General features: G+C 46.1%; 1 protein-coding gene across 3 annotated transcripts; it reads right to left on the bottom strand.

The window, feature by feature from the left end:
* Positions 1 to 802: 802 nt before the first annotated feature.
* On the bottom strand, positions 803 to 19472 carry CASS4 (Cas scaffold protein family member 4). Of its 3 annotated transcripts, none has more exons than XM_071572795.1 (7): positions 19195 to 19472; positions 9342 to 9764; positions 6049 to 6144; positions 4914 to 5063; positions 3139 to 4527; positions 2495 to 2554; positions 803 to 1850 (listed from the first exon to the last, which is right to left on the bottom strand). In XM_071572795.1, exons 1-7 carry the CDS (start codon positions 19237 to 19239, stop codon positions 1437 to 1439), a joined length of 2577 nt encoding a protein of 858 aa, XP_071428896.1. In that variant the 5' UTR covers positions 19240 to 19472; the 3' UTR covers positions 803 to 1436. The 3 variants fall into 3 exon arrangements, with proteins under 3 accessions (XP_071428896.1, XP_071428898.1, XP_071428899.1); XM_071572797.1 differs by lacking the exon at positions 19195 to 19472 and adding an exon at positions 15842 to 15924; XM_071572798.1 differs by lacking the exon at positions 2495 to 2554.
* Between the last annotated feature and the right edge of the window lie 993 nt (positions 19473 to 20465).

The following is a 20465-nucleotide window of genomic DNA, read 5'->3' on the forward strand; positions in this document are numbered from 1 at the left end:
CCTTCCCCATCCCTTCCCTATCCCGGCCCCGCGGGTTTATCCCGTGTTTCTTTGAGGGCAGGGAGCGAGTTTTATCTAGAGCCACGGGGATGAAAACGTGTTTGGCTGTGCAGGCAGAGGGGATTCCACGTCCTCCTATCCCGGTCCTACCTTATCTCGGCCCTTCCACATCCCTTCCCCATCCCTTCCCCATCCCGGCCCTTCCTTATCCCTTCCCTATCCCGGTCCTCCCTTATCCCGGCCCTTCCCCATCCCGGCCCCGCGGGTTTATCCCGTGTTTCTGTGAGGGCAGGGACACGGCAGTGCAAGGAGCGAGTTTAATCCAGAGCAACGGGGGATGGAAACGTGTTTGGCTGTGCGGACAGAGCGGATTCCACCTGTCGGCGATAAATGACAGTGCGAGACTCGGGGGGTGCCCGGGGGAGCTCAGAGGCCGGAGCTGGTTCCTCACTGCTCTCAAACCATCGTCTCTTTTCGGGGCACCGATAAAGCATCGCCAGGACAGACCAGGCATTGAAATTACACATACAAACATCGAAATAAATTAACAAGGAAAGCTACAAGTGGCACGGGTGTACCCACAGACTGCCAGTGTGGCCACAGTGTCTTTGTCATTGGATTTCACATCCATAAAACCTGGGGATAAAGTTAAAAAGCTGCACAGACCGAGGCAGAGAAGGCTGGACTGAGCCAGCTGTGCCAGCGCCCGGCTGGTGTTCCAGCAAGGAATAGCATCACCTTTCCAGTGTGTGGGAAGAACTTTGAAAGCCTCTGCATGTTTAGTGACTCAAATAAACTCTGTCTCAGTTGGAGAAATGCTCTGAACATCCTCAGGCTGTGACCCAGCACCACTGAGGTGCTCCCTGTGCGTTCATCCCTCCTCCAGGCCAGTTTTCCTCCGTGCTCAGGTACCACCCTGGAGCATTCTCCATTAACACATTTGTTGCATTTTTATGTTAAACCCAAAAATCAGCTTAGCAGTTGCTTCCAAAAAATGACTGTAATTACAAATTTTGACTAAAGTCCTCAAGAAACAATTGATCATAAGTTACAGAACGTTGTGCAACTAAATTTAAAGATAGACTTTACATGCCTGAATAGGGAAAAAAAAAGAAAGGAAAATACATTTATCTGACCTATGGAGAGAATAAAAAATAAGAAATGAGTCAGATAATAAAATAATTTTGCTCTCATACACGGCAACCCTTCCTGCCCAGCCACTCTGACGATGACATTTCCAGGCAGGATCTGAACAGTGAAGAAAGAACAAATCTTCTCCTCCATCTGCTGTTGGTGGGATTTTCACCTGCTAAAAGTGCACCAACACTCTGGGAACTCCCAGCAGGAAATCTGAGGGGGTTGAAAATTGGTGTCACTGAGCTGGATTCACCAAAGGAGCACCAAGAGTGGAGGATGGGTGAGAACAGCGAGGTGCCTCATTCCATCATTGCCCGGAACTGCAGCGTGTACTTGGACAGCTCCTCGGTTTGATCCCGGAGTTCCCTCGTGGCGTCTGCGTTGGGATATTTCATGGCAGCGTTTTTGGTGGCCAGAGCCAGGTTCTTGAGGAGGCTGCAGAAGCGGCTGCTGCTGTGGAGGACGTCGCTCCGGACATCCCTCCCCTGAGTCTCCTGGCACAGGGAATCCACCAGCTTTTGTCCCACCATGATGATCAGTTTGCTGTGGGAGATGAACACCTCGGGGGGCTGGTTGTTGTTCAGGCTGTGGGTGAACACCCCGATTGCCTTGTGCAGTGCAGCAAAACACAGCCTGCAGTGCTCTGGGAGAGGGATTTTCTTGGCACAGTCCTGCTTACTTGGAATTCCAGCCTTTTTTTCAGTTGGCAAAGCCTGGAGAAAGGTTTTAAAAAAAATAGATTCATCTTGGTGTCACACACAAGTTGTTTCTTTAGCTGCTTTACCCTAAATTCTTAGTTCATAGTCTCCAAATTGCCCCAGCCCAGGAGTTTTTACAATAATTTCTCTTTCCATAAAGTACTGGAAATTCTTCTAATTGCCTTTCCCCCCTAAATATGATTTTAATAATGGATAGCACACAAAGAGCTGCAGCCAGACACCAATCCTTTAGACACAGTCTGGACTTGAAGCTTTCAGACAGTGCAAGACATTGATCTTTAATGGACTTAGTCAGGGTTAGGAATGATTAGAATGTACAAAAAAGAGTCTATTTTGTACCAGTGCATGACAAGATATTTTGAAGTACTAATTCTCACAGTCTTATCCCAAATGTCAAACAAAGGCAAGAAAATATTACTTTGGACTGGAGTAGTTTGTAATGTTTGGGGAAAATACATGTTTTTCACAATTATCAGCAGTAATTCTAAGAACAAGTTCTGGGAAATGAACTATGAGAAGCAAATAGATCTCTGTGTATAGAGATGTGAGTCTGAGTGCAAATTACTTTGAATTTTGTCAAGCACAGAAATCAGGGACTAGAAGTCCTCATAAATAATAGCTTTCAAAATCAGAAATACCTGTGGTTTTGAATCTGTGCTCTTCTTTGCTACTTCTTTACCTGAAATGATTTTCTGTGCCTGTTGTAAATTAAAATGAAAGCAAAGGTGAAATTACTCACATAAAATATTTAAATATAAATGTGTTTTATTTCATGGGGAGCAACTACTTGCTGTGCAACCTTCATGTTAGGGACAAAAATGGTACATTTCTTAGAAGAAATTGTAGGTTTTTTCCTACTGAAAATGGAGTGTCTCATCCTGAAAGATCTAAGACTCAAACCAACATCAACAAAATCACCTTTCCTAAATCCTAAGGACAAAACACAATGAATTGGCAAGAGAGAACTAAAAGGCAAAGGAGAGGAAAGGAGTTGCAGGCCCCCAGGTAAAACCTGTCTCCCAAATGAATTTAAATGGGCAAGGTGACAGAAATGTTTTCTCAGTGCTGTCTGGATGAATTCCCAAATTCCAGTTTTCTTCACTGATTAAAATTATTCTCATTTTACGTGTGCCATCCAGCATTGTAACAAAATCCTCAATTCACGTGCAGTTCAGAAAATGGGAAGCAGTGCAAGCTGAATCTGGCACTGGTATGAAGTTAAAGTAGTGCCAATATCTGTAAACAGCGAAGAACATGGACAGTAAAGCCCAGTTTTACTGACCTGTAGCTGCACATAATCACAATCCTCAGTGGAATTTTCCTGCTGTTTCTCCAAAGGGACCTGACCTTGGTTGGGTTGGTCAGCAGCACTCCTCTGGAGTGACTCTATTTCTATTCTTCTTGCCACTGGGATTTGTTTTGCCATTTTGTATTCTGGGTTCACTTTTGTTTGCTTCATTTCATGATCCTTCTCTTTCTTTCTGAAGAGCAGCTTCCCGTTGGCGATGATGATGGACACAAACCTCTTGATGTCATCAGGAATCGTGCGAGCCACCATGACGAAGCGGTCGAGGTCGTCGGGGTTGTTCTGGGGTTTCCTGAGGACCAAGGCCTCGAGTGACCAGTTGCAGTTGTTTAGAGCTTCCCTTGTCTCTGTTAAAATTGTGAAGGAGTTCACAAGGATCTCTAACTGTTTTATAATTCTGGTCTGAAGGTTGTTATCAGTGAGGTGGGAGGCATTTCCCTTTATGGCTTGGGCAAAGGCCAGGAATTCTCCCAGTGACACCTTGATGTGATCGATGGCTCTGTGGATTTCCTTGATGCTCTTCTCCAGGTGTTCCTTTAATCGCCATTTACTGCTCACAAAGATCATTAGACTTGCAACTGAGCTGGACACACTATGCTGCAGCCTGGTCAGGGTCTCTATGGCTACTTCAAGGTCCACTTTGATTTCTTTCTCAGGCTCTTCTGATGGTAAGGACATAGAAAACAACTCAGCTGATGAGCTGGAGGATGTGGAGAGTGTGCTGCTCCTGCTGTCTACACCAGGGACAGATGAGCTGGAGGATGTGGAGAGTGTGCTGCTGCTGCTGTCTACACCAGGGACAGAAGAGCTCTCTTGTTCTAATTTGGCATCTCTCAAGAGCTTTGGAGAAGCACCGTGTGCTTGTTCTCTAGAGCTGTCACTGTTCTTTATCTCTTTCTTGGACTGCCCAGTGCTGGGAAAACCTTTTGGAATATCATAAACATTCCCTTCAGAGATCTGACTCTCAGCCTTTGGAGCCAGGAGACTTGAGGGTACATCACAGCTACTGTTCTGTGGCAAAAGGAGCACATCCCGTGAGGAGGGAACATCATACAGACAGATATCTGGAAGTGTTAATTTCCGTTGGGTTGGTGGGACATCATATAATTGGGGATTCACAACTTTGGCTTCTCCATTTGTTGTTGGCACCTTGTACCTGGCTGGTGGGATATCATACAGCATGTGGTTCTCCAAGGAGTGGCCAGAAGGGTTTTGTTTTAATCCTGATTTTTCAGGTGACACTGGAATATCATAAATCCATTCTGACTTCCGAGGATTTGGCAAAGTGTTGTAATGGCCCCAGCACTTTTTTTGAGATCTGCTTTCTGAAGCATCAATTTCTCGTTTGGGAGGGACATCATATAACTGCAACAGAGCACAAAGGGTTTATAAACCACCTTTATAAACAAGAAATAAGAAATAAAACTGAATTCTCAGATAAATGTGTGCAGCTCCACTGATGTGAGTGGAACTGCACCATGAAAAGGCAGGCCTGTGTTTTTTATTTTCTGAAATGCCCAAGCTACATATGGAAAAGGTAAAATATTTTGAGCACAGGTGATTAGATCATACTGCAGTGTCCCCAGCCTGTGAAAAATGTGACACTGGATCTTTTTCCATTCATATTTATACCCTGACAAAAACTTCAAGGATGGTGCTTGTTGGATGGTGGGGAAGCAATGGGAAAGCTGCCCCTCAGCCCAAGCTGGGTGTCACGGCTTGTTCTCTTGTATCCAACAAATCTTACTTACGTTGCCTGCTGGTGAGTCTGTGTGGATACCAGCTCCCGGTTTTTCTGGGCTGGGTGGGATGTTGTAAAGCTGCTTCTGCTCTGCCTGGAAGCTCTCCGTGGATCTGAGTGGCACGGAGCCCTTCCGTGTGGTGGGTGGAGTGGCACCGCTCTGGGCAAAGACAAAGTAACCTGGTTGGCTTTGCTCCTTTTTAGGGCCCACTGAAAACTTTGGTGGAACCAAAGACTTTTGGGAGCAGCTCCTGGTTTGGACAGTGTGGGTCACCCTGAGCCTGCCTGGGAGCTGCTGGGTGGGAGGGCAAAGCAGCCACCACTGACACACCTGGCTCTGGGGCTGAGCAGGGATCACCCACTTACACAAAGTACTCAAGGAAATCTGTGGACAACTTGATAATAATGGGTTGGGCTCAGTCCTGCACTGCCAGGTGCTGCCAGAGGAAGGTGCATGGGGAGGCTCCATGGACGTGCTCCATACCTTTGGTGGGAGGTGGCAGAGTAGGACTGGGCCCTGGTGTCTGTCCCGTCCTGGTGACATGCACAGGCTGAAAGGCAGAGGGAATGTGACATCCACTCTGCCCAGGGATGCACGATGGCACCAAGAGCAGGTTGAGGGAACAGAACACTTGGGCAGTGGATGTCATCAACATGTTGCCTTTACCCTAGTCATGTCACAAATCCATGGCATGTTCTTCCCCAGGAGGTGAGTGGGGTAGATGACATCTGCTTTCTTTCTGAACATGCACTTGTGATTCTTTTGTAAATGCCCTGAAATTATCCCAACCAAATTGCACAGACACAAAGCACATTTCCTCCTGAATTCCAAGACAGAGAGGGTGACCCTCTGATAACTAAGAATTCACTAAGGCATCAGTGGTGTCAATCTCTCTGCCTTGGAATCCTGGAGGAAATGCTTGCTCATGGTAAAACTCAGTGTTTATTAGAAACGTACCAAATTGAGGACATTTTCCTACAAATTTCTAAGAAACTTAAGAGAACTGCTTTAAGTTTTGAGCTAAAAATAGATTATTTTCTTCCCAATTTTACAAAAAGTGAACAGGGAGACAGTGGACTTTAGCATCCCAGCAGCAGGGAGCTAAAGCATCCCAGCTGCAGGGAGAGGTCGTGGCAGGACTCACCTGTGCGAGCAGGCGCTGGGTGGAGGGCACGTCATACACCTCACTCCTGATATTGGGGGCTGAGGCCCGGCAGGCTCTGGGCAGAGTAAACAGGTGCTTGGAGGGGGAGAGAAATAATAATGAGAGAATCGCAGTGAGCAGGAGGCTCAGGACATTTCTGGAAACTCAGTTAACTAGACAGGCCACCACTGGAGTAATCACTCCTAAGTGATTAAACTTTCAGCTCTTCACTGAAGGTGAGCGACCAACTGAGCATAGAAGTGGGCAGGGCACTGCTCCCCCATAATTCTCCTTTGCCACCATTTCTGCAGTTTTTCAGGTGAGGTAAGAACTGGCAAATACAAATCAATCTGCCTTACTAATCATAGGAGGGAAATGATGTGGAGAAAAATTCAGCTTGAGTTATCACTTAAATCTTTAGACTACCCAAAAGCAGAACCACTGGAAAAAGGAAGTGAGGAAATTTCTGCTTCTCCAGGCTCACAGAGCCATGGGGTCAAGCCATATTTAGTGTAAGAGCAGCAAAAAGGTGCAGGCTGAGTATATTCTGTAGTTATGAAAGACTGATTCATTTGGAAGGACTAAGACTTGACGTCGTGTTCAGCTCCATAAACAGGGAAGTCCAATGTGAGAATTACACTGTTAGTCTGGAGTCAAGTTCTTCTGTTTGGTTAAAACATCATTAGAGAAGGCACAACCATATCTCTCTGACAATTAGTTGGGATCTCAAAAGATGAATGTTGGGTAGTATTTTTTTTTAATCAACCACCAAAACACTGGATTTTGTTCACTCAGCCTGTCTTTAGCCTGGCTGTCCTCAGCTGGATGATAAATGGACCATTGCAAACCACTGACCCACAGTAACACTGCTGGAGATGGGATGTTACAGTAAATTATTTAAAATTGGAGGTTGTGATCTCCATCTTGTGAATGCTGGAGCAAGTTAATTTAGGGGAAATATGGTAGAGGAACTAGACTTCAGCTTTACAACTGCCTGTTTCAGCCCAGTTTTCATCTGAAGAAAGCGAGGAGGAGTGAAGAAAATCCCCTTAGTGCTCTATGATACAGAATCATAAAATCACAGAATGGTTTGGGCTGGAAGGGACCTTAAAGCTCATCCAGTCCCACCCCATGGGCAGGAACACCTCCCACTAGCCCAAGTTGCTCCAAGACCCATCCAGCCTGGCCTTGGACACTTCCAGGGATGGGACAGCCACAGCTTCTCTGGGCAACTTGTGCCAGGGTCTGAATATGAATATTTTACTTGCAAACAGGATAAAAGGACTTCCCTGAGCAGAAAAGGTAAAAGTTAAGAGGTATCAAGAAAGACATCCTTAACCCAGGTATGTTTTCAGATGGACAATCTCAGTATACAGCAAGAAGGAAACTCCCTGGATATCACATCTTAGTACGTTTCAAAGTCCTTTCAGTGACTGTAAAACACGAAGGTGCCTGGGGCTCCTCTGTAGGGTGAGAGCACGCAGGCCCTGAGGGGTTTGGTTTTATTGCCTTCAACCACAGTGGCTTTGCCCAGCTGCTCAGAGGACAGCTGAGAATGCCAGGAGCAGTGCCAGCTGTCCCACAGGATCTCCGTGGGGTGGCCCCGAGTGCTGCTCTCCCTGAGCCTCCCCTGCACCTGGGCAGGGCCTGTGACCAGCACAGGGCAGTTGGTGTGGGAACAGCTGTGAGACTGTCCCCACACCAAGGGACAGCTCAGCTCTGAACCTCCAGGTGATAAATGCAGGCTGGGATGTTGCTTTTTCCTTCTTGGTTAGAGTAGACAAGGCATAGGTGTATAAACTCAGGAAATGAGCCAGGAAGAGCCAAGGAGCCAATGATGAAGATAATGGATAGATGACATTTTCCACCTGCTTTGCTGGCACAACCTGGAAAATTTGTACCAATCTCACATTCAGTTTGCAAATGGCTCCTTTAGGGTCAGGAACATGGAGAAATAAGAGCACAGTAAGCATAGAAGGGTCCTTGGAGGCTCTTGGCTTGAGCCTGCAGCGTGGCACCTGCACACGAGGTCTGCACTGCAGTGCTCACAGCCAGGTCCCAGTCACCTGGGGTGCCCCAAGTTTGTCTGTTTGCCATCACCCATCTGCCACCCAGCAGGAAAAGCAGCACTTCGGTTTCCAGGACCTGCCTTCCAGCACAGTGGGAAGAGAGGTGGCCCCATAGATCAAATGATCATTAAATCAGCCTAAAGGACTATATAGCTCTGGGCTGAGTTTCCTTCCTTTTCATTTTTGGATTAGCATTTATAATGTGATTTTCCTACACAGAAAAAAGAGCCACTCACAGCTGAAGAGCTCATGGGACTGAAGAAAAACTTGCACTTGAACTCTGTCCTCACTTTGTCTGTTTACCTTTCATTATAAAACAGTCCCCATTCATTTTTTCCTGAAGAAAGCACAAGTTTTTGATCTTAAGACACTTACTCAATGCAACATGTAGTTCTCACTACACATTCCATGGACATGTTTTATTTGAATGTCAAACATGAGGAGCTGGGAGGAAGAAGAGGTCAGGCCAGGCAGATGAAACCCTGGAAAACGAGTTTATTCTCCTGCATAACTGGGGGGACTGGTGGCTGCTCTCATCCTCTACATCCTGCTCTCTGTATCAGCAGCAGCAAAAATGTGGTGGGAGACAAACTGATTAAGGCCACACAACCAAACCCTGCGTCATTCTGCATGTCTCAAATAGGTGCTGCTGCTTTGTGCAAGCATAGTGACAGCCTTGAGCAGCAGGAAAGAGAGGCAGCAGCACTCTGAGCTTGCTGAGGTGCTGGAAAGAGCAGAAACTAGAACAAAACCAGCAATCACACAGCAAGGGGCTTCATATCTATCAAATAATGAATCATGTTCCTGTGCAGATGGATGCAAAGACCTCCCATGTGCCCAGGACACTCTGGATGGCCTCATGCTGTGAACCATCAGAGGAGAAGGTTCTGTGTCTTGTTATTTTAACTTTGGGGAAGGTTTGTAAATCATTTCTAGATTCTCCTAAACAAATGGTATATTCTTTACTTCCTGCCCTGTTTTACAGCTGCCTTAAACTGTCAAAAACATGAGGGACTACAGAATATAGAGACTCCCATGTGTTGCCCAGAGCAGCATTTCTCATATAATGCTATAAACTGTAGTAGAATTGATGGGAGTTTCCTAAACAACATCATTCTTTTGCTGCAAATTCCACCAAAAAGCTCAACCTTTGTTATTTCCCCACTCCCGATGATTGTTCCAGTGATAACATCTGTAAGTTTTAGAGTTGCTTGTTTGTCTTACCTGGTGTGTGGACCTCTTGGTCCTCTCACTGAGCAGCTGTGCAGCCAAGGCTGGCACCTGATATATGGCCTGGGCAGGCATGGCAGAGCCCCTGGCTGGGGACTTGACCCACCCCTCCATCTTCTCGTAGGTGGCCGACAGCACGGTGGGTTTGGGCACGGAGGGGACCTGGTAGATGTTCTGTTGTCCTGCTGGCAGCTCCGTGGGATCATTCCGAGTGGAAGGAGGCAGAGGGGTAGCTGGAGAGAGCAGCTGGAGGCGGTTGGCAGGGGCCAAGCCCTGCCTGCCATGCAGGGAGCACTTCCACCAGCCCTCGCTGCCCAGCACGTGCTGCTCCAGCACCGTCAGGATGTCTCCCTTGCGGAACGCCAGCTCGTCCGAGCACTCAGCCTTGTTGTCGTAGAGTGCCTTGGCCAGCGTGTTCTGGGGACAGAGAGGACACCAGCACTGCACCCTGACAGCCACAGCAGTGTCCCTTTGCTTCTGCTCTGTGCTGGTCCCCACCCTGATTCAGCTGAGTTCAAGCCTAACCATTTCCACATTAAACCAATGCCTTAGGATTTTATTTATTTGTAGATTTTTATATAGCTGTGTAGTTTTCCACATTTGAGGAAGCAACCAACCGTTTCTAATGTTGTGCCATGCTCCTGAATTTCTGTCTCGGGGTGAGGCAGCAGCCAGAACATCATGTTTGGGGCACATGTACCAGGACTAGAATAACAGGACACACTGTAGTCAAAATAAGATAGAAGACCCAGGAGCAGTGGAGATGCTCCAACAGGGCAGTTCTGGGGGTGGCACCAGGGTGGTACCGGGGTAAGGGGTTCTTGGGTTGGATGTAACCATTAGTTATGGTAATTAAGTAGTGTTATAAATTTGGAAGACCCTATACTGGGCATGTGTGTTTATATACTTTGTACACTCGAATCTTTCCATAAAGAACTGCTCTCTACTTCACCCAGACTAATATTGTCTTGAAAGATTTTCCTTGATTTTAGACAACAAAACAACCTTCCCTTAAGGTTCATGAATATATAGATTTTAATGCAGCTTTTAGCACTATTCTTTAGGGATTTAAGGATAGGGCTTTTCACTCAACACTTTTGTACCAAATTCCAAAATGTTGCTTGTGTTTCTTCTCAAGGACTTCAGTAGATAGAAATTTTTATAGCAAGCTGTCAGCCTGGCCTTGGACACACCCAGGGATGGGGCAGCCACAGCTTCTCTGGGCATCCTGTGCCAGAGCCTCCCTACCCTCACAGGGAACAATTTTTTTCCTAATATCTAGTCTATATTTACTTTCTGTCAGTTTGAGGATGGCAGTTAAAAAAATGAAAAGTACTAACAGCAGGTACTTTAGTCTCATGAGACATTTGTGTAAAGGGTAGAAAAAGCTGTGGCTGTAGCTTTTTCCAGTGCAAGACAGAATTTGCTTTCAGCTTTGCAATGGGACTGTCTGCTCCCCAGCCAGAGGGTCACTGGCTGTGTCTCAGCGTGAGTTTATCAGAAAACCCAAGTAATGCCCAAAGAGACAGCACCCACATAGGAAATGTGATGCCTGGTATTTTCGTCCAGAGCATTTGCTGTGGAGCAGCAGCTGGCTGGGAGCTGCAGCAGCAGAGCCCCAGTTTGTCAGCTCAGCTGGTGAGAAGTTGGCTGCTCACCCCTTGGGCGGGATGGCCACGAACAATGGCCTTTCTGTGAGCCCTGGACTCGTCCCTCAGCACCTGCCAGGGGTGCACAACAGCCCCTTCTCCCTGTGTGCCAGCCTGGGGTCTGCCTTGACCATGGGAGTCCCCTTTCTGTCTGGACAATGCCAAATGCTGCAGTCAGGCCCCCAGGAATCCCACCACAAGCACAGCCCAGGGCAATTGTGGAAAAAAATAAGGAAAAGAGCCAACTATTCCAATTATTCATCAACATTTCGAGATCCCTGTTGTTGGATGGTGAACACTGAAAGGCAGATCCCATTCTCCATCCCTGAGGATGGGCAGAGGAGCTGTCTCCCCCTTTTGCAACATGAAGGGCCTTATCCAGACACACTCAGGAAGTGGGTGGCAGAGCCAGGAAGCCTGAACTCAGGAGTGGAGCCTGGCACAGACTAGACTGTCCTTCCTAGTTGCACTAACACAAATAAGAGAAACACTTTGTTCACTGTGTGGCTTTAAAAAGCATCTAAATGTTGACATTTCCCCTGCAAAGTCTTCTGTGTGGCAGTAGCAACCTGAACACATTGCTGGGCCTAATTCTTCAATCAAACAAGACATGAAACAATGCAAATCTATTTTCAAATCTCATTTCTTTTAGAGCAAATATGCATCCAGCTCGGAAATATCAATTCACATTGAGTCTGCTTGTGATGAGAAACAGTTACTAAGAAGCCACAGGATGCCATCCCTGTTCCACTTTGCCTTCCAAAAATACCTCATTTTTTAAGACAACTCATGCCAGCCAGTTGATTTTGTGATCACAACAACAGTAGGTGAAATTCTATAGACAAAATGTCCAGGAGTCGAGTGCTTGATCTGCCTGCACAGATGGCTGGAGTCCACCAGGTCTGTCTCCTGTGCCACAGAGCGAGGTTCTCTGTGCTCCAGGCTCTGCACCATCCAGCGTGGGGCTGTGTGCCAGAAATCCAGCCCTGCCTGTGCTCTCAGCTCTCTGGGACATGTGGGAGGCATCACTGTGGCAGCCCCTTCCTCTCCCAAGCAGAGGCATCTCTGACCTGCCAGTGACTGTAAACAAGAACTGCATTCCCAGGAGCGCAGAGAGCTTTGGGGATGCTCAGCTCTGTGCTTGGAGGGCAGTGGGATCAGTGGGATCCGCATTTTTTCCCTCTTAGCCAGCGGAAACTGCCTGTCCAATGTGTCAGTGCCAGCCAGAGCCAGTGGGGTGAAGCTCTTTGGTGTTTTATGTCACCTTGTTAATGTGTTCTTACCATAACCAACGTGTAAGAAGCACTAAAGCAACACAGATGAGATTCAAGTGGTTTTCCTTCTTTGACATCTGTTGTTTCATCCCTGTCAACAGCGCTGAAAAAACTCTCCTAAGACAAAGAAACGTCCTAAAAGGCAGTTCTTGCCCCACAAGAAAACACCTTGGCTGTGACTCTGCTCTCCCTGAGCAGATTTGAACGAGATGATGACAGGGCATAGACCTAGAAAATAGGGGTGATGGCCCCTGCAGCCCCTTCCCGAGGCTCTGTGCCCCCTCCAGAGCCCATCACTCCCAAGGGCAAGGCAAATGAAGGGATTTACTGTGCTAGCTCTCTGGAAACAGCTTCAGTTAGAAGTTGTGTAGCTGAAGTGTGTCTCCTTTACTGGAGTACAGATCAGATGCTGAGAGAGCAATTCCTCCTACAAACTGGACTATTTACACCTTTATTATTTGTGTATCTTTATTCAGCCATGCTCTCCCTACAAAACCTAACAGACCTTGGGAGGCATGGAAGTGAAAGCTGTTAACTCATGTTCATTAATGAAAAGAAGGGAAATGTTAATCAAGAAGCAGTAAATATGATCAGTGTATAATTCTATAATATAAAGTTCTATACCCTCAAAACAGGAGTGCCCACAGACTGACATCTGAGCTCTACATACACAATAAAAAAACCCACCCCACTATCACTAAGATCTGATCCCTCTCCTATCCCAAGTCCAGTCCTCAGCTTATAGGACTATGCAACAGAAAAAAAAAGTCCTTAGAAAATATATGCAAATGTTTCTAGAGAAACCCAAGTGATACCCAGTTATATGTACCAAGTAGTAATTTGAGCATCTTGCTCGCATATCTGCCAAAATAACTTTTTTATCCCCCACTTCGCACTCAGTTTGGGTTTGGAAATGTCCATTTACCACCTGTGATACACAGATACTGCACTACTTCCCAGCACTTCAAATAAAACAGTTTTTCATTTCTTGTCTTGAATTTGCATCTTAAAACCCCTGTTGAAATAGCGTAAATAAAGAGACAGTTTTAATCGTGGGAGTTTTTGCGGCTCAATTATTTCTGAGCCGTGTTTTGCACATAAATATACGTGTGAACACTTTTACTACAGGACAGTGGTACTTAAGATATTTGGAGAGGAAGAGATCCAGCTAAAGGGGGTTGTGTTTGCTAAACAGTTCTGTTCATGCATCAGTGACACCTCTGACATGTTTCCAGAGTGGCTTCCAGTTAATCTCCTCATCTCCCAACAGAGCTGGAGGAATAAACATTCTCCATGTCCATTAGCTGGGAACAGGCTTCCCAGAGAATTCCCTTTTCAACAGGGAACAACTTCGAGGCACGTTTTGCCCGGTTCAGTTAATAGTGGAGAGTTCAGAGAATCAATATTCACAGGGAAAAAGACAATTTACCTCAAATGCTCAGGTCTTTCTCTACATTCAGGTGCCCCTGGTGTGCAGCGTTTCCTGTGACTTGCAGAAGGTCCTTCTACTGCATTTTTTGCTTTGTGTATTTTGGAAAAGTTCTGGTCATGCAAAAGTTTTGTGTGAGCTGCAGTGAGGAAACATTGTCAGGGCTTGCTTTTATTGCCTAACTAACTGTTAATTGATTTAGGAAGCGTGAAACCAGCACGTTTGAAATTCTGAATGGTCAAATCAGTTCTTGATAACGAACTGCTTTAGAAATTCAGGCAGAACCACTTAGAAATCCTGCAGCTTCACACAAGTCAGTGCTGCACAGGGGGGAAATACAAGCCGGTTCTGTTAATTTTCCCCAGACACTCTTTCCTCTACAAATGTAGTCAATCACATTCTAGCTGTATTAAAATCAACAGAACTGGCAAGTGCAATCAGGATTTCACACCATTCATGGCATTTTTACCTCTGTGGTCTCATTCCCAAGTTCAAGGGACAATAAACTGCCATTTCCTGCTGTTTCCAATCTTGACTCTGTGCACTTCTGGGGTTTGGATCCTCCTGCTATCCAAAGGGTTTTGCCCACATGCCCCCTTTGCTTTACTTTTTCTGACTTTTTTTAAACCTTTTAGCATCTCAGTCATATTTTACTACAGCATCTATTTCCAAACGTGGATTTACAGATACAGAAAGTTCTGATGAGAGCAAGTTTTCTTCTTCTGCTTCCGCAGCAAAAGATGTTTCACAGCCACTCCTTAGAGCAGGATCCTTGCCCTCCTTCCTCTCCCTGCACAGGGAATGGGCAAAAAATTCCCGAGGCAGGTTGTCAGAAGCAAATTGCACACAATTCACTGGCAGGCACTGCTGTGTGTTCCTCTCCTGGGTGCACAGGTGTGACAGGAGGCTGTCCCTGCATCCCATCTAACCTGTGGCAGGAGTTTTGCCCATCTCCTGGATGTGGCAGAAGTGACAGCAAGAGGAGAGCTCAGGGTGGGTGTTCTCTGGTTCATAATCATTCAGCAGCAACACCACAACTCCCAAACACTGCTCTTTCCTGCCTCTCTCTCTCTGCAGTTTCTGCCCTCAAAATCAATTTTTTTTTTAACATTGCCTTTTTGGACTATGGTGCAATGGTAATATTGCTGAATAAATTAATTAACAAAATGGAATAAATTAATAAAGACATTATTCTGAATAAATATTCCTGCAGTGGCACTATTTCTCTGGGCAAAGAGGTGGCTGGTTTTCCACCTGCCCCAATCACTGGTGGCTGTGGCCACTCCGGGTGGCAGCTGGACGTGTCCCTTTCGCTGTCATTAGCAGGGGACACACGGTGACAGTGCAGCCCCTTCCCGAGCTGCAGCTGCCAGGGCTCAGCTGTGCCAGGGGCAGGGAGTCAGCTGGGACACAGCGCAGGCAATCCCGGCTCAGCACAAAGCAGGGCTGGGGGTCCCTGTGCTGTGCAGAAGTCTGGGCAGAAATATTGACATAGGACTATAAAATGGATTTGATCCACCCACTCATCCCCACCCCCGTCATCCCAGGGAAGAACAGTGTTTCCTAACAATGAGATTTCTCTCCACTCTTCTCCTCTTTTGAGCTTCAGTTCTCGTTGCAAACAGCACTGCAGGATGTGGCCAGGCGTTGTCCTAGAGAGCACAGGCTTTCCCAGGCTCACATATTGAAATTACTTGACATTTTCCTCATCACAGAATGACTCAAGTTGTTGAAATATTTCCATTACCCCTTTTCTAGGAATCAGTGCAAAAAACCATCATCTTTTCTGAGGTAAAGTCCAGCTCAAGTGTTAATCATTCAACCTCCTTGTTTCCAAGGGAATAGGAAACAGCCAGTTAGGGTCATTCAGGATAACTTTTTAATAAGGTTGTATTATGCATGGTACAAACCCTTTCCCTCCTTAGCCATACTGTTGCTCTTGATAGAGAATTTTTTTCTCAGCTTAACTTGGATTGTATTTTAAAAACGAAGCACATGTGCTCTGTTAGTGATGTGCAAATCAGATGAACACACATACAAAGGGACCCTGCCAGCTGCACATTTTACACTCTATACACTACAAATGAAAGCAATAAAGCCAGTAAATTAACTGCAACAGAAGGAAAAGGATCCAGTACTTACAGTGACCTTCATTTTGGTGCCTCCTCTTTCCCTGCTAGTCCATCACCTGAGCAGGAGAATGATGTCCCCCAGCCTGGCCGGAGGCTCAGGCAGTACTGGAGGCTGTGGCTGGGAGCCTGGAGAGGGAAGGCTCAGCTCTGGCACCTCCTGCTCACTGGGAGCAAAGGGGCTCTGGGGGATGGAGGGAGCTCATTACGGAGCACAGTTATCTGCAGGGAGCCACTGGGCTGCAGCTGGTGCAGGACACAGACAGGCACCCCTGGGAAGTGCCTGCTCTGAGCAGAAAGCCCAGGGCAGGGCTGGAACAGATAAAAGGATTGGATTTGGAAGCATTTTTGCAGGAGCATTTTTTACTCCTGATTTTAGTTTTTTTCTTTTTTGTTTTTTTGTTTTTTTTTTAACTTAAAAATGATTTGAGGTTTATTATACTTTGAAATTTTCCTGTTCAGGTCTCTAGAAAACCTGAGCAGGTCCCCTTTGTGGTTATAGAAACCCCCGCAAAACAACCTCCCTCTGCAGAGGCAGAAAACCCCAGGAGGAAAGCTGAACATGACCTGCAGCTGAAGGGTTTTGTTTCTTTTATTATTTTTAAAAAATCCTTTAATATTATTGAATTCTAATGCTATTTAAAATTATTCATGGTTGCTGCTTTGCTCAGCAGCAGTTCAGCCCAGGTCATGCTTATGCCAATGCACAGGTTTTACCACTTTGGACCTGTGAATAGCTTTGCAAAGTTTTACTGGTTTTGCTTTTGTACACACTGCCTTTTGTCTGGCAAAAACCTTTTCCTTCCTCTTTCCATGGTGGTTCAAGCTGAAATTAGACACTTGCTCCCAAAGCCACAATCACTTAACTAGAAAAGTCTTTTGCATCTTGAATAGAAAATGCTGGATTGAAAATGCTCTCACCAAAGTCCACACCTCTGGGCTGGGAGCTGAGAATTAGCTGATGCAGCTGTCCAAAGGAGAAAGAATTCCTGGCACAAAGCAGCCCATTTGAATGGCTTTGGGGTTTTTCTTTTCCTTCCTTTTGTTTTAATATTGGTTTATTCTTTCTCAATCACCCAAATCAGAAGCTTGTGTTAACTGGCATTAAGTTACAGGAGGTGAAAAATTCTTGGGTCAAGACTGTTTTCTTCATGACAACGAAAGTTTCACTTCTAAGATTTCCCCAGAAAGTTCGGCTTTGAGTCCACTTCCATCCCTGAGAATAGCCTCAATTTTATTGTCTGAGGCCCAGGACAACAGAGATTTCACCATTTTCTCCAGTATTTCCACCTGGCTATTGAAGTAACTCCTTGCTCAGTACATTAGCTCTGGCAAGTCCTATTTTGAAACACATTATTTGTTTCTGGGTGTTGGAAATGGAGTCTGGGGGGAGAGAGCAGGTGAACACATCCCCAGAGGCAGAGGGGCCCACAAAACAAACCCCAGAATCACAGCCTGGCTTGGGTTTGAATGGAACCTCAAAGATTACTACATTCCACCCCCTGCCATGGGCAGGGACACCTTCCACCAGCCCAGGCTGCTCCAAGCCCCATCCAACCAGGCCTTGGGCACTTCCAGGGATGGGGCAGCCACAGCTTCTCTGGGCACCCTGTGCCAGGGTCTCACCACCCTCACAGCCAAGAATTTGCTCCTAATATCCCATCTAACCCTATTCTATGTCAGTCTGAAGCCATTCCCCCTTGTCCTGTCCCTCCAGGCCCTTGGAAATAGTCACTCTCTATCCTTCTTGTAGCCCCTTCAGGTTCTGGAAGGCCACAATGAGGTGCCACGTGGGCGCACAGCAACAAAGAAATAACCACCTTTTCTGGCAGCACTCATAGACTGAAGGCAGTTTTAGAAGGTGGAATAGTTGGGGCACAGGGATGTTTGCAATGTGTTACCGTCACAGTTACGCTGCTGGGGGTTGGTGCTTCAAGGAGTCCAGATAACAGAAAAAAAATCCTTCATGTTTCTGTATGAAGTGCAATATTCAAATATTATCATAAACAGTACTGCCAGGGTAGTAGGACCCTTGTAAACAGTTCATAAATGATGTGGCAGAAATAAGGTTGGCTTTTTCAGTTATTACTCAGCTGGTGTGCTCTGGCCGTGTCTAAAGAGCTCACAGCAGAACAGGGAAGCAGTTTGCTACCATTACCTTTATGTACCATTGACAATCCATTAAAGAAAACTGGAAATATCAAACTTAGAAATAGAAAATTTCTCTGTATAGAGATGAAAAATGTCCTGCCTCACTTACTGATGACTCAATGTCAAAAATAGCCCCCCAATCTTTACACGCCTCGATGGAAAATTGACTCACTGAGCTCATACTAAGCTTTTCCCCTTTAGACCTTCTAGCAAACTTCCAGGAGGCAAATAATTTACAGCAAACCCTGAGATCATAATCCAGGGTGAAAATCATAATTTCATGACAGTGCTTATCAGAATTGCAGACAGTAGAACAATCAAGGCACTGACTTTGAATTGAGACCATCATTCTCTAACCCTTACAGCTTCAGCAGGGCATTTTAGCTATGAATATGTAGAAAATTAGATCTATGAATGCACAAATAAATATAACAACCCTCATAAACTGGCTCCAGTCTTTCAAAATTTCAAAATATTAGTGCTGGAAAATGTTTTCTTTTGCACATAACATAGAAATTATCTGTCATGCAACAGGTCACCTGGACTGTCACTGAAAGTCTGACTGTCTAACTATGTCTCTAATGTCACTACAGGATAACAGGTGGAACCTTGAAGTTTTATCTTTGTAATTTCACAAATGTGGTTATGTGGAGGCATTTGTTATTTAGGAATCCTGCTTTATTCAGAGTCCTTCCCAAGGAGACATTTCTCCCAGTCAATGGTTCTGTCAATGAAAAGTGCAAGGAGAGACATCAGGTACACAAGCGTCGTAAGATTCTGTCCCCTCGAGATGAGAAACCCAAACATTTCACAGAACCACAAAATCATTTAGGTTGGAAAAGACCTCCAAGGTCATCAAGTCCATACTGTGCCCAATGCCCACCATGGCCCCCAGCCCAGAGCACTGAGTGCCATGTCCAACCATTCCTTGGACACCTCCCAGTGTGGGGACTCCACCACCTCCCTGGGCAGCTCCTTCCAATGCCTCACCACCCTTTCCATGAAGAAATTCCTTCTGATGTCCAACTTGAACCTCCCCTGGCACAGTTTGAAGCCATTTCTGGCACCCAGAACTGGACACAGCACTTGAGGAGTGGCCTCACCAGTGCTACTTCCAATATCATCAAGTATCACATGGAACTCAAACATCAGACCCTTCCCTTGGGACCCCGTTTCTTATTTGTTCATATGCTGTACTCAAAAAAACAGACATACCTTTGCAGGTCTGTTGTTCCTTATTTCTTGATCCATTGTTGTCATTCCCCAGCAGCAACACTTGAGCAATACAGAGAATGACAGGGGGATGAAGAGGCTTCAGCCTTGCACAGGTGCTGTGCTCTGGAACTGCACCTCAGGAAATCCCATCTCACAGCTCTGCCCTGAACAGCACTTAGGAGCTTGTAGAAGAGATTCTTATGAAAGATAATTTCTGTGACAACAAAGGAGATAAAAAAAGGACAGCATGCAAGACAGAAAAACCTTACTGGCAACTGCAAGTGAGAAAAAAAGTCTGCCTGCAAGTGGAATTTTCCTTGGTCTATCTGTCACCAACTTGTCGCAATTAACCGCAGTGAGAAGTCTCGCCCCTCTTTTGCTACATGTTCTTGAGTTTCCTCTTTTAGCAACGCAACGAGTACAGGCAGTGGTACCACAGGGAGCTGCACAGGCCTTGATAAGAAGTCGGCTCCACAGTGGTGGAAATCCAGGATTTTGAGGCCAACAGTTTCATGGCTTTCCAAGTTGTCTCAGCTTTCATGGCCCCAATACAGTTCTTTGCCACAAAGGGGCTCTGGGAAAGCTGAGTGTGTTCCCAGCCCCACCTGGGGTGGATGCTGATCCTCCTACCTGCACCACAGACGCAACAGCTCCTGGCCAGTATCCAGCTCAGTGGGCACAGCAGTTGTGCTGCAGCTACACCACACCAACAACTTCCCAACCTGAACAATTATCTTTGCTACTTCCCTTCATTTTTCCCTGTGATTCAGTCTCACAAGGCAACTCTGCTGGAAAGACAGCCTGTGTGTCTAGGAAGTGAGAAATGTTTATCCCAGACCAGTATTTTGTTAAATAGAAAGTTTGAAGCCTAATTCCATAAGTGGCCTTTTAGGTAAGACTGTCCCTAAAGCCCCAGGCCAGCCACAGGCAGCTAAGTCAGCATCCCAAGGAAAGCAACAAAGATAAAGGATGATTTGTCTCCAGAGGTTTTTTGGCTTTCACACTGGCACAGCTCATGTGTTGGCTGTGGAATCACCTTGACATGTTTCCATGAGAGCTTCTTCTGGGGAGAGGAAAGAGTAGGTTACATACCAGATGGACCTTCAGACAGGTGATGGCGACTTTCCTGAGGTGCCCCATTCCAGGGATGACAGTGCTTCTCTGAGCAGAGCAGCTGGGATGTCTCTGCCAGGAGGTACAACGAAACTCATGAAGGGCAACTGGAATTGTAATTATCAAATCCAGCTTTGAGGGGTGAAGCTCCTCTGACT

Source organism: Pithys albifrons, chromosome 18 (genome assembly GCF_047495875.1).
Source record: "Pithys albifrons albifrons isolate INPA30051 chromosome 18, PitAlb_v1, whole genome shotgun sequence".
Classification (NCBI taxonomy): Eukaryota; Metazoa; Chordata; class Aves; order Passeriformes; family Thamnophilidae; genus Pithys; species Pithys albifrons.